This window comes from Scaptodrosophila lebanonensis, unplaced genomic scaffold (assembly GCF_003285725.1).
Source record: "Scaptodrosophila lebanonensis strain 11010-0011.00,11010-0021.00 unplaced genomic scaffold, SlebRS2 tig00000080-arrow-pilon, whole genome shotgun sequence".
NCBI classification, from domain to species: Eukaryota; Metazoa; Arthropoda; class Insecta; order Diptera; family Drosophilidae; genus Scaptodrosophila; species Scaptodrosophila lebanonensis.
The window spans coordinates 3,423,920-3,437,156 of NW_022060561.1; the positions used below are offsets into that span (position 1 = coordinate 3,423,920).

The 13,237-nt window shown below is 39.8% G+C and overlaps 2 protein-coding genes across 5 annotated transcripts; both read left to right on the top strand.

Moving 5' to 3' along the window:
• Window positions 1–934: 934 nt before the first annotated feature.
• LOC115625958 (putative oxidoreductase GLYR1 homolog) lies at window positions 935–5,954 on the top strand. Of its 4 annotated transcripts, none has more exons than XM_030521196.1 (10): window positions 935–1,200; window positions 1,660–1,696; window positions 2,171–2,253; window positions 2,314–3,196; window positions 3,265–3,375; window positions 3,434–3,704; window positions 3,784–3,873; window positions 3,943–4,032; window positions 4,747–4,928; window positions 5,311–5,954. In XM_030521196.1, the coding sequence occupies exons 1-10, from the start codon at window positions 1,121–1,123 to the stop codon at window positions 5,464–5,466; spliced, it is 1,983 nt and encodes a 660-aa protein (XP_030377056.1). In that variant the 5' UTR covers window positions 935–1,120; the 3' UTR covers window positions 5,467–5,954. The 4 variants fall into 4 exon arrangements, with proteins under 4 accessions (XP_030377056.1, XP_030377059.1, XP_030377057.1 ...); XM_030521197.1 differs by having other exon boundaries at window positions 936–1,200; window positions 3,787–3,873; XM_030521199.1 differs by having other exon boundaries at window positions 4,747–5,454.
• Window positions 5,955–6,924: 970 nt separating this feature from the next.
• Window positions 6,925–11,457, top strand: LOC115625957. The gene is made up of 5 exons (XM_030521195.1): window positions 6,925–7,521; window positions 7,576–7,718; window positions 7,789–7,999; window positions 8,071–9,805; window positions 9,884–11,457. The coding sequence occupies exons 1-5, from the start codon at window positions 6,927–6,929 to the stop codon at window positions 11,403–11,405; spliced, it is 4,206 nt and encodes a 1,401-aa protein (XP_030377055.1). The 5' UTR covers window positions 6,925–6,926; the 3' UTR covers window positions 11,406–11,457.
• The last annotated feature ends 1,780 nt before the right edge of the window (window positions 11,458–13,237 follow it).

The following is a 13,237-nucleotide window of genomic DNA, read 5'->3' on the forward strand; positions in this document are numbered from 1 at the left end:
TTAAGGCCTCTCGTCTGCCCTTTTTGATGAATGCTTGGTCTAAAGTGAAAGTTTTAGACGCATTGTTTGCCGGAAAACAGAATAAAAGAGCCAAACGTTTGCGAAATTGTGAAAGCCAATTGGTTGAAGATTGCACGCACTGGATAAACAGAGCAGGAGTGGGGGTGGGTTTGAGTGGCCTTGTCAATGGCAATTGAAATGTAACATTTGCTTGATGTCCATTGTACTTGAAAAACGGTTTTGCTTTCAGTAGCTGCGTTGGTTGTTTATTTAAACAAATCCTGACGTTGCAGCATGGGTTAAGGCCAGCCCGTTGGCAAGGGGTTGTGCTCTCGCCAATTTGGCACGCATTTCTATTTATTTTGCAAATCTGTAGCCGAGACGTTTTTGCGAATGTCGACATGTCATATGCGGCTTTATAAAATATTCAATTTTTTGGCAACTGGCATGCTGGCCTAAAATAATATTGGTGCGATTCATGTGCTTTGCAATAGTTTGGGGGTAAGCGTATAAGTCAATGAACTTTTCTCAGTAATTACTTTATTTTATGTAGTTATTTTATATATGTATGAGAAGCTTATGCCGACTTGCTGTTTGTTAATTAATAAATCATTTTTTTATTTATTTAACATGTCGACAAATACATAGTGTAGTATACATACATATATGTAAATAATCAAAGGTACTTTTTTTTATAGATAAATATACATATAAGCCAATAAATAAATAAAGCCAACTTTTAAATGGCACAAAATATGTTCAATAGCGAAAGGAGATGACCGCGATATTTAAATTGTATCGATGCCAAGTGCTGTGTTCCCGCAGAGCAGTGTGATGTGCACACGTTTTCCAACACTTATGCGTTTGGGAAACACAGCACTCGATAGCTCTGTCAGGCGCCATTACTGATTTCACACACACAGCAAATAACATTGCTGCGAAGCGTCACACATACAAAAAAAGAGGAAAATAGGCAAGCTGTGGAAGAAAAATAAGAAAATTATTTTAACGCCGACCGCAACTGACGTATTTGTACTTTTAACAAATAATTTATTAGTTCGTGCGTGTCGCAAGCAACAGCAGCAAAATAACCAAGTTCAATATACGCCTAGATAACATAATGTCGAAAAATAAAAAATTGTCGCTATCGGGCGGCGACACGACAGAGAAATTTATCTATAAACCTAAGGATCTGATATGGTAAGATGTGGTACCCGCCAAGCGAACCCACATACTGCATTTACCAATAAGCATTGGCCACTGCTTCAAAATATAAATGCGATGTGTGTTTATTAACAACAAAATTGTAGATATATCCAAAAACATAACCTCACTTGCCGCACCATTGGTGCTGCTCTGACCAACCATTAAAAAAAAGGAGGCCAGTGTAAAATGTGCCAGAGAAAAGTGTAATTAACGCGTATTTAGTGAACCACGAAAGATATTGTTAGTAAATATATGTTCTGATAAACTGGTGGCCAACGCGCAGCAGCTAACGTCGACGCAGAAGCCGACGTCTCTGCGTTGGCGCTTTTTCTCGTGCGCGCGCTTTTTATTGTGCTGCAAATTAATGAAACAAAGTGCATTTGCATGCTGTAATTTTTTTAAAAATCAAATTGTAATTTTTGAAACTAATAAATGCTATCTGTTATTTTCCAGGGCCAAAATGAAGGGCTTCACACCGTGGCCGGGCATGGTAAGCCAATTGTATGCGTGTGTGTCTGTGTGTGTGCACCGCGTTACCGTCGCCGTCCCTTGTCTATCTCCGATTGTTTTTGACTGTACTTTTTTATGCAGCACTGCGGCCGCTGCCGCAACCGCTGCTTTTATTATACGAAGGCACTGGCGGTACACTTCTTAGTTAGTTGATTTGTTTTGTACTGAAAAAAGCGCGGTTGCTATCAACAGAGCACGAATTCAGTTTATAGCTTTCCCCCGTGGTACAGGCAATTATGGTTTTTATGTGTGATATGTTATTTTTAAGAGGGTGATTTCCATTTTGAAGCGGCCGTATTTGCATTAAATTGTTTGTTTTTAGCGTTTTTTTTTTTTTAAATATGTAGAGCTATTATATGTATTGTAAATATCTATAATGTCAGCCTAGACAATCAGAGATAAATAAGTATTAACTCGGAGTGAGATCTAAATTTTAATTAATTGTTGCCTGCAGATTGTGGAGCCGCCGTTGGATCTGCTTACGCAGCAGCATCGCGCTAATACCAAATGCGTCTTCTTCTTTGGTTCGCGTAACTTGTAAGTAATTTATTGATATACATGTGCCAATTAGTAGAACTAATAGTCCTTTTTGTACAGCGCCTGGATAGAAGAACACAACATTAAACCCTTTGAGGGTCCCTGGAAGGACGAACTGGCCAAAGTAAGTAAACCGGCTGCCTTCAGACACGCCATGGTGGACATAGAAAAGTATTTAAATGATCCAAACGAGGTCGATGAGCAAATCAACGAAAGTTGTGGCGTAGCCAATCATGCCACCGAGGCCGATTTCGATAAGATTCGCGATGGCCTCGATAGCGATGAGAATCCCGAGGGCGGTGATGCAAATAACGGCGTGGTGGCGCACGTGGTGGGTAGTCCGGATGAGTACGAGCAAACCAGCACTAATGTGGCCGCGCTGGATAGTGAAAATAATGCTGCGTCACCTCAACCTGCACCAGCCACGACGCCGGTGGTCGCAAAGAGTCAAGCTAAGCGTACGCCCAAAGCAAAGTCTAGCGCTGCCGTTGCCGTCTCAAAGACCAGCAAGACTGCCGCCACAAAGTCTGCACAGAAGCGGCGTATCTCGGCTATACAGACGTCAGGCGCTGCTGGCGGCGCAACCAGCGCAAAGCGCGGCAAACGCACGGTCTCCAGGGAGTTCGATCATTATGACTTTGATGGCGCAAGCTCGTCATCGCCAACGACGGCACGACGCCGCGCAGAAGCTGATCCTTTGCTGGCTTCTTTGTCGAAACGCGGTCCTAATGCAATCGCATTGCTAGACCGTCCGGTGGTTACGCGTCCAGAGACGCAGGCTATTGACATGAACTCACGGCCGAACACGTTGGCTGAACGCGACATTGTGGCTTCGGAACAAACGATCGGTTTTCTGGGATTGGGAATGATGGGTTCAACCATTGTTAAGGATTTGATCTACACGGGTCACAAGGTTGTGGTCTGGAACCGCACCATTGATAAGGTTAGTTTTACTTGTCAAACGTTTCCTAGCACTTTATTTTAAAAAGAAAAACGAATCATTATTTGCAGTGTCAACCCTTTGCCGAGGCCGGAGCTGACGTTAAGGATACGCCTATGGATGTGGTTGAAGCTGCAGATGTTATTTTCTGTTGCGTATCGGATCCTAAGGGTGCCAAAGATGTAAGCTTTACTATTACTAATATGTCTATTTGCTCACCCATTTTCATTGCATCTGCAGCTTGTCTTTGGAAACTGTGGAGTCCTGCAGTTGAAGGATTTGCGAAACAAGGCTTATGTCGAAATGTCCACTATAGATCCCGATACCTCCATGGATATAGGTGAGGGCATTAAGCAATGCAATGGCCGCTATTTAGAAGCGCAAATACATGGATCACGACAGGAGGCTGCCGAAGGCATGCTTATAATCTTGGCTGGTGGCGATCGCTCGGTGTTTGAAGAGTGTCATTCCTGCTTTAAGACCATAGCGAAGAATACCTTCTTTTTGGGCAGTAAGTTAATATTACCACAAATTCCGTGTCATCTTTGCGTATGAGTCCATTATTAAATTTTTTCTTTGTTTTTATCTAGCAGATGTCGGCAATGCCTGCAAAGTTAACCTCATACTGCAAACCATACTCGGCGTTAGTCTAGTAGGCTTGGCTGAGGCGTTAGCATTAGGTACGTAGAATTGAGATAGTTCAGTGTTTTAAAAGCTCTATAATTTATATATTGTAAATTTGCTTGCAGCTGACCGCTTCTCGATTTCATTAAATGATATCATAGACATATTTGACTTGACTTCTATGAAATCCCCGCTTCTATTGGCCAAGGGCAAAGGTAAGTTCATACGCGGAAGCAATAAATTTAGCTGTAAATGGAAGTAATGGATAGAATTTATTCAATAATAATTACATTTTAAAATGTATATTTTTAGTGATAATTGTAAAGCAATAATGCAAGCATTCATTAATTTAGTTTTTCAAGCAATATTTAAGAAAAAAAATATATTTAACGTTATGAAAAACTGACAACACCTATTAAATGTACTTTATAATTGTGCGATTAATGAACTATTTCAATGTTAGTGCACCAGGTTTTATAAAAGAAAAATAAAATGTGCACAGTTACAAAAAAAAAGATGTCTAATTCCCACTATAAGATGGAAGGAATTATAAATCTTGTAATACTTCAACTCCAACTTTTTTGTTTGGGAATTAAAATATTTGCTAACATTCTAAAAGATGCGAAAAATAAAACGTAGCTTAGGAGGTAATTTAAACAAATTCTTGATTTAAATTAATTTTTTGTTGAATAAGAAAAATCTGTGTTCCAAATCGTTCCAAATAGGAAGAGATGTTTTAAGAATGTATTTAAAAAAAAACAATTAATAAATGGCAGAAGACAAACACTTTAAAAAACATTTTAAAATTCAAAACAAGATATAAGCTCTATGAAATGTACATAATTCAAAACAAGACTACTTAACGATTAAGTTTTAGAATATCCTAAAAACACAATTTAATAAATATTTCCTTTAAAATTTCTTTGTAGAAATGGCCAAGGGCGATTTTAATCCTCAACAGCCGCTTAGTCATATGCAGCGCGACTTGCGGCTGGTGCTGAATATGGCCGAGAACTTGGATCAATCGATGCCTGTCACTAGCATTACAAACGAAGTTTTTAAGCACACCAAACGCTTGGGATACAGTGAGCACGACTCAAGCGCTGTATTTGTAAGATCCAGATTTTAACATTTAGTTAACACGACTACCATTTAAACTATACTTTATCATTTAGTTTAAACGTACACAAAAACGAATCGACAAAACGACGGAGAAAACACAGATACAACATACACTGACGGACACACCTACAAATATTCACATATGATCGACACACCGACTGACAGACAGAAATAAAGAAAACATGAAAACGCTGTGAACAATAAACAAAACGTAACTAGTTGAGTGGTAAAGTAAGTTTCGTAGATATATAGTATATGTATTTCATAAATGATAATTATATCTGCGAAATTTTCTTAACCATTTATTAGACTTTTGTGCTATTGTCCATATCCTTAACATTCATTTCCCTTCCGCCCCATCATCAAACTAGAGTTACTTCTGTGCAGATCAAAGTTCAAAGCAAGATATCAATCCCATTCGCATTGTCCTGCACGATGTCTCCAAAGCAGTGATGTTGCCGACGTCGCCAATGGCAATGCCAGTGCGACTCCCAATGCGCAGACACAAGCGTCGCGTGAGCATTTGAAGAGAGCAGAAATGAAGAACGAAGTTGGGAGAGCGAAGAACAGAGAGAGCATGTAAACAAATAAATTGAAGGGCAGGCGTACCGCTTTTTCATACACAGTGCATTATATTTTGATGTGTTCGGAGCAAAATACTTGAATGTTAACGCATATTAGAACAAAATTTAAATTTCCTACATTAGCTTTCACTCATGTTTATTGAATTTTCTCATTTGTTTTGATCTAAGCGTTCAATATTTGTCTAGTATGCACTCTGATCTTTCGCATGCATCTGAAGCTGTAGTGGCACAAACCAGTGTCTCCTCTAAACATAATGTTTGTATTATTTTAAACATTTGTATTTTGTTTAAATTTGGACGTGTGTTGTTAGCCTACGGGCTATAGAAGCAAGAGGGCAATTTTTTGTATAATTAGAAAGGAAAAGAAAAACAACACAAACAGCAATAACTAAGAAAATATATCCAAGCATGTGCAGACCTTATTGCATAAATATGTTTTCGTTTTTATTTAACTTTTCTTTTCCAATCATGTTAATATTTAAATGGAAAATGCGGATGTTATTGTAAAAATCAACAGAAAATGTAAGAAACAATACAAAAATGCATCATTTATGTAAATATACATACATAATTACATATGAATTTTATGGGAAAGCTTGCAAATATTTGATGCTCCATTTATTTCACTCTAAAATACAATTGTTTAGTTAATCAATTTTAATTCAGCACAATATTTATCACACTTTCGAACATGCGCTAGCAACACATTTCAGCAATCAAATAAAAATACATTATAACATTTACATTATTCACTTTATCCATTGTATTTCGTTACGCAGCAATTTTATATAACTAAGTGAAGCGTTCATAGAAACAAATCCAAGGCGGCAGTTTAGGTTCGGTTTTAAGCAAATTCATAAATAAGCTCTTGGCACACCAATCAACAAACAAATCAACTGTAACAACAAATAAACAAAGACGTAACAACAAAAACAACAACAAAATTTAGAGTAAACTTTTAGAGCCAAGTTGCAAGGGTCTTTAATAATATGTAATAATAATATATATATATATATATATAAATAAATATATTTTACTTATTATTTAGTCTGTATTTTGTTGGAAAACAAATAATAATAAAAAACTAATTGTAAAAATTGAGCTGGCTTTTAGACAGAAGTCGGGAGGCTTCTGGGACATTTGTCGATCATAATTCATTATTAATGTATAATACGAGCTTATTAGTCCAAATATATATAGAAGAAGCGCTGAGATGGATGAGAACGTTTTGTAGCATGCATAAAGTGTACTTCGCCTTCCAGTCCTAAACATTTTTATTGTATATTGATTATAAAAACTGGGCAGGCATTCCAGTATACCTCAATAGAAAACAGCAGAAGCCTGCGAAACTTCGTACATTCCATATGTCGAGCTCACTAAAATCATGTTTATGGCTGATCTTAATGCTGCTGCCTCAAATCTCATATCAACAACCGGAAGATTTGACCTTCATGAACCCAAAAATTTATTCCGTCTATGACCATATAATGGGGCATGCATCACCCTATGTGATAACGATAGAGGCTTTACGCCCGGATCTTGAATTTATTGTACGTGTCACTACCTCCCGGCAGGATTTCCTGATAAACAAATTGTATGTCATCGAGAACGATAAGCATAAAATTTGGAAAAAATCGGATAATATTCGAGTTGATTTAATGTTGGCTGGAATACATCGCGATTATGACTTGCCCTATAAGCAGGGATACATTTATATAGGTAAGCGTGCCTTTTGGAATACAGGAAGGTTTATGATTCGTGTGGATTTGTTGCCTTATTCAAAAAATTTGTCACCGGATTATAAGGGCAGGCAAACACTAATTAAAATTGATTCCAATAAGGGGTGCTACCTTAATCCAAGATTTACGGAGTGCTCAGATCCAACGAGGCCGCTAATCGTGTCCGTGGCTCAGTTTTATGAACTTGAGGCACACGTAGACTACTGTCCCAATACTAAAATTTCTTTTCGTTGGTTAGCATATGATATTCTCGGAAACGGTAAGTAGATATGTATGTCGCAACATGAAATTCTCAATAGTATGGTGTTTAAAGAAAAACTGAAAGAATGGGAAGAGTCCAGGGTGCCACTACTTCGAATAGAACGCTTTGCACTCAATATGAGACCATCGAATGCGCATGAATTCGATAAGTATTCGATAATGATACGTGTGATCGCAGATAGAGAAGCAGGACACGTAAGTACCTTTGTCCATTAGGATACAACAATTTGCAGTCTACTCTCCCATGCCATTATTCATGGTACAGTGCTATATAGACTTGGTCCAAGGGGATGTGAGCGCAGTTATTGTAGGAGGTAATGAGCGGGACGTGAATCGTTACGAAGTCATATATGTCAATGGCTCCTTAAGCCGTGAATTGGCTGAAGGCGAAGACTCCAGCAACTTGGACTTCCTTTGGAGTTGTTATAGTAGTTGCGATCAAAGTAATTGGTACTGTCAAAAGAATATGAGTTCCGGTGTGTATTAAATAAGGAAGATACCAATTACTTAATAATAGTGCCTGCTTTTTGTCTTCCACTTCTTTCAGCAAAAATAATACGTATTCCAAGGTATACGCTGAAGATGGACTGCAGTTACAAGTACACCCTGGAAGTCTCTATTGATAGTAAGTACGCAAGCGCTACTCAGACGCTAAATGTGGTTAAATACAGAACAGTGGACTTTTATATACTGTGTTTGCGAAACTGTGCCGGCGATGTTTACCATCCAAATGAAAAGGTTGATCTATTGGCAGTTTGCCTAGATTGTGGAGATGCTAAAATTGACTATCAATGGTCCGTTGATAACGAGATAATGATTGAGGACGAACGCCTCTATGTATTTCTACGAACACCATTCGAAAGTGTTATCATTGAAGTATCAGGACTGACCCATGATTATCGCACTAATACGAGAAAACTAGTCCTTAAAAAAAATTTTGGACCCGTAGGCCCTGGCTGTAGCATCGAGCCCGAAACAGGTCAAGAGTTTGATACTATGTTTAATGTGCAATGCCTGAATTTCAAGACTAACTACAACCCTAAAAGATTCTTCATTATCGCGGCCAAGGTCATACAGGAGGTATTCTACTCGGAAAGTATGAAGCTGTTGTTGCCGGTGGCTAAATCGATAACAGTACGAGTTTGTGACTTCTACAAGGCGTGTAATGATGTATCAGTCGAGGTCAACGTAAAGGAGCAGTACATACCAACTGGTTCCACGACAAATCAGACGCTGGAAGACTTTCTGTCTTCCGGCTTAACAGATGTGGCCGTTCTGTTTAAAAGAGGATATCGCAACAAAGCCTACATAATACTTAATTCAGCCGCAAGGCGCATTAAGAGCGTTAAAGAGGCAGCTACTATCTTGCGCTTTTTTAATAATTATCAGCCGCGCTCTGTCTTGGAACTCGGGAAATTGGCCAATGTAACCAAGTCACTGGCCATCTCTTTGAATCCCATCAGTGATGACGGTGTCCGTGTGCTGACAAAAGCCGTGGAGTCCATAAATCATATATTTGCAGAAATTACAGAAAATGGCGAGATAGACAATTTACGTGAATATCCATTTCGCAATGTTACGGTCAGATGCATTCTTATTCAACGTATGTTCCAAAATCTTACGGACAAGTTACCTCCGCCACCTCAGTTCATTGTTGATATGGTCAAGCCGCATGCGAAGCTTACATCGGAACATATAGCCAAGGTACGCAAGGAGATAAAACAAATACCAGAAAAGGATGTGAGACTTAACACTGAAATGTGGTTGAATGCCACATACAATGCGAATAGACTGTATAACTATCTGTTCTTCACTAATGAGATGGGTCTAGGACTTGACGATGATGATGGTCAGACCATTTCGATAGGCGTTGCCATGGACGTGGAATGTGTTGAAACATATAAAGAGTATATTCTCAAATCATACGATCACATCAATAAGGTGACTTTTTCAGTGGGACTTTTGGAAGAGTTGTCAGATAAATTGAATAGTAATCATTTCGTTTGCGTCCGTATGGTATCTATAGTCCGTAACCTGAACTGGTGGTACCCGGATGAGCGGCAACCAAGTGCGCGTTTGCTGAAGGTGCGCGCTTTTACCAATTCCTCGGAACTAATTGGAACACACAAGCTGAATAACAAGATTGAGTATATTACACTTATTGGTAAATACAAGCCGATTGAACGTCCTCCAGATATACTTTCAAGGAATAGCCGCCCTACATTGGTTTACCGTAAATCCAATGAATTCATTATTAGTGAATCAGAATTGGAATTCAATAGGTGAGCGATTATATCCCTAATAATACGCTGGGAATATTAAACCGAATTTGTATTATTTATATCTCTATGTACTCGTAGATCCAAGACTCCTGTATCATCAATTGCCATGCCAAACCGCCGTAAGCCTGCCCGTCCACATCTAGGACCCTCATTTCGTATTGTCGATGAACACTCGGCTGACCGAGTCTCTACGGAAGGTATCTTCGAAAATATGGTTCTACACGACCAGCTCACTTCAGTTAGGGACTATAAGATCTATCGCGTGAACATTGAGGCCCAAGGGCTGTTGGCCGTGCGCTTCGTGAATACAACTCACGATGTGGTGGTAAAGTTGCAGACCGTGAATCAACCTTTCCGTGACGAAATTAAAACATCATCGTGCATTGTCTACGCCAATGAAACGGATCGCATTATGCTACTTCGTAACCCATGCCCCAAAGCAGTTAAAGCCTATATGGGCTTGGCTTTAGCCACCAACGATAGTCATGATTTGGTGAACGGTTCGGCTGAGATATATTTCCTTTTTCAGCTCCGCGACTGCGACTATTGGATGTACAATGATCCAGTTGATCCGCATTGGTCCCAGTATGGCTGCCTGCCAGCCATGGAACTTGATATTCATACTGGAATAATTTGCATATGCGAATACCTAAGCACATATACAGCCTATGTGTACAATGTACCCATTATACCAGTGCCCATAAATCATTCGACGGATTTTCTAAACAGGAATATTTACATTGCGATCTTCAGTTGTTTCTGGTTGTCATTAATATTACTTATATTGTTTGTGTGGTGCTGTAGCAAAAGGCTTATTGCGCTAGAATGCTCAAGGCCGGATGATGAGGTGGAACAACAACTTTTTGAAGGCAACGAGGAACATATGTTTCTTATTCATCTAAAAACGGGAGGAGGTGAAAATAGCGGTACCACGGCCAATGTTCAGATACGATTTGTGCAGCCAACGCATGAACAGGTTTGCTACACCATATCCCAGGATCCTACGCGACCCAAGCTTCGCACAAATACCACACATACATTGATTTTAAGATCGCGCATCATACGTTTACCCACTCAGCTGCAAATTAATCATGACGGTGGTGGACGTTACTCCTCCTGGTACCTTAGCAGTGTGGTTGTACAGGACGTAACGACCCAGACAACGCAGGCATTCAAAATCCATTTGTGGTTGCGGACGCACAACACAGTTGTATCACGTGGCAAAATAATTGACAAACAAGACAGATTCGTGGGAAGATGGTGCTATCGTTTCAAGCGCAGCATGGAGCGCAATTGCACCAATTGGTTCGGAGTTCAACCAGTTATAGGCAGCTGGCGTTGGCATCTCGGCAACCGCTGTTTCTCGCGCTTTGAGCGCGTCTGCATCTTTGTTAACAAGCTAGGCGTAACAGTTTGCATCATTGTCCTCTATTTTGGCAAAGATAGCGAACATAACCGGGAGATGTTATTTCGAAAGACACGTGGAAAGATGTTGCTGCCTATTATTGAGATAATCTACCTATCCTGTGTGTGCTACCTTGCCAGTTGTATAGTTCAGTTTTTCTATGAAATTTTGCTTGTCAAAATTGCAAGACTGTAAACCGGGTTAACAAATTCTGTATTTCTGTTTCAATAAAATTGTGTCACCACAAGGTAAGGTTCTGTGATAATACAGTAAAACTAATGCATAATTTTTCAGCTCTCATTGAATATCTACTGACATGATGATCAACGCACAGCCCAAACGGTAAAAGTTAGGAAGCTGACATGTGGGCTCAAGTATCCTTTCATAGTGTAGGTGTTCACTAAGAAGGGAATTTTTTAAAATTCAAGCTCCAAAGGGGGGAAAACAAGCTCCAAAGATTGTTTGAAAAATTCACATTTTTCAACCGATCGATTTAAAACTTGGTTTCTAAAATCAATAAAAGAATACAAACTTCAAATGAAAAGTTAGTGTTATAAATGTTGTTCGATCTATAACTAACTATATCTACAAATCGGCATTCAATGATTTTCGAAATATAGAAAGATAGAATTACTTGCCATGTGCAGCAACAATAAATAACAAAAAGCGCAAAGTCATTAGTCCTTAATGGCGTGGACGATCTAACAGTTTTTTGCTACGGAAGTAAATGCAGCCTTAGCGGCAGGCTTGTCGAGAGTTGGCAGGAGGGAAACTCAAAGGTTTCACGCAGTTCCAAAAATTACGGGACTTATGAAAAAAAAAAACGAATTGCAAGGAGTCGGGGGGTGTATCAGAATAAAAAAAAAAAACGACCTGCCTAGTGCTTAGGGGAACCTAGATACCAAGTTTGGTAATTCTAGCTCTTGTGCTTTCTGAGATCCTTGCGCTCCTACAGACGAACGGACGGTCGGACGGACACGGCTATATCGACTCGTCATCTTGATCAATAATATATACTCTGTGGGGTCTGCGCCTCCTTCTGTGTGTTACATACATTCGCACAAAACTAATATAGCCTTTTACCCTTTGGGTACATGCTATTAAAATGTTGCTTATTTTATATACAATTATTACTTACGATCTACACTTATTTTCTATCTTCCACATCTACTTTATCTTTCTGAAGTTTCCTTTAATTTACATTAAGTATGTATGTATCTCCTCTTATTTGTATGTGGACCGTATTTCATATTGCTTGTTTCTACCTTTGACCTGCATGACATCGCACTAATCGATACCATGATTATATTATATATTATTTGATTATACTTCGTCCTTCACCCAAGGGAAGCTGAGGACTTCATGAATGGTGTCATTGTCGTGCAGAGGATGAGCGCTGGTAGCGATGCGGAGAGCTTTGTTCTCGAATGTCTGTATAATTCGGACATTAGTTTTACAGGCGGTGCCCCACAATTGGATACCATATATCCAGATTGGCCTGATGATCGCCTTGTATACAAGAAGCTTTGATGACGTTGGCAGCTTGGATCTCCTACCCATCAGCCAGTAGTACGCTTTAATGCGGTCTTCTGCCTGGCGGCGCTTCTTCTGCAGGTGCGGTTTCCACGTTAGCCTCCTGTCGAGGGTGATGCCAAGATATTTGGGAGTGTCTTCTTCTGGGATTGTAATATCATTGAGGCTAACTGGTGGGCAGTTGCCGAAGCGGGTGGAGAAGATGGTGGCGGTGGACTTATCGCTGTTAACAGAGATATTCCACTTCTTGTGCCACGAGTTAAACAGATGGAGTTGCTCTTGCATTACCTGGGATTCCTCTGCTGGGGTGTCTGCTACGGTGAGGAAGGCCGTGTCGTCGGCATATGTGGCTACCATAATGTTGGGGCTCAGTAGCACCGGGAGGTCGGCCGTGTAAACATTGTACATAAGCGGGCCGAGGACGCTTCCTTGGGGGACACCAGCGCGAATATCTTTGAGACCTGAGCGGGCTTCTCCACATTTAACGGCGAACC

Excerpts from the sequence above, each read along its gene's own strand:
- LOC115625957 (XM_030521195.1), top strand. The coding sequence starts at position 6,927 with ATGCTGCTGCCTCAAATCTCATATCAACAACCGGAAGATTTGACCTTC. Across the intron at positions 7,522-7,575 it reads ATATGATATTCTCGGAAACG|AAAAACTGAAAGAATGGGAA; the intron begins GTAAGTAGATAT and ends TGGTGTTTAAAG. Across the intron at positions 7,719-7,788 it reads CAGATAGAGAAGCAGGACAC|TGCTATATAGACTTGGTCCA; the intron begins GTAAGTACCTTT and ends TTCATGGTACAG.
- LOC115625958 (XM_030521196.1), top strand. The coding sequence starts at position 1,121 with ATGTCGAAAAATAAAAAATTGTCGCTATCGGGCGGCGACACGACAGAG. Across the intron at positions 1,201-1,659 it reads AAACCTAAGGATCTGATATG|GGCCAAAATGAAGGGCTTCA; the intron begins GTAAGATGTGGT and ends GTTATTTTCCAG. Across the intron at positions 1,697-2,170 it reads TCACACCGTGGCCGGGCATG|ATTGTGGAGCCGCCGTTGGA; the intron begins GTAAGCCAATTG and ends TGTTGCCTGCAG.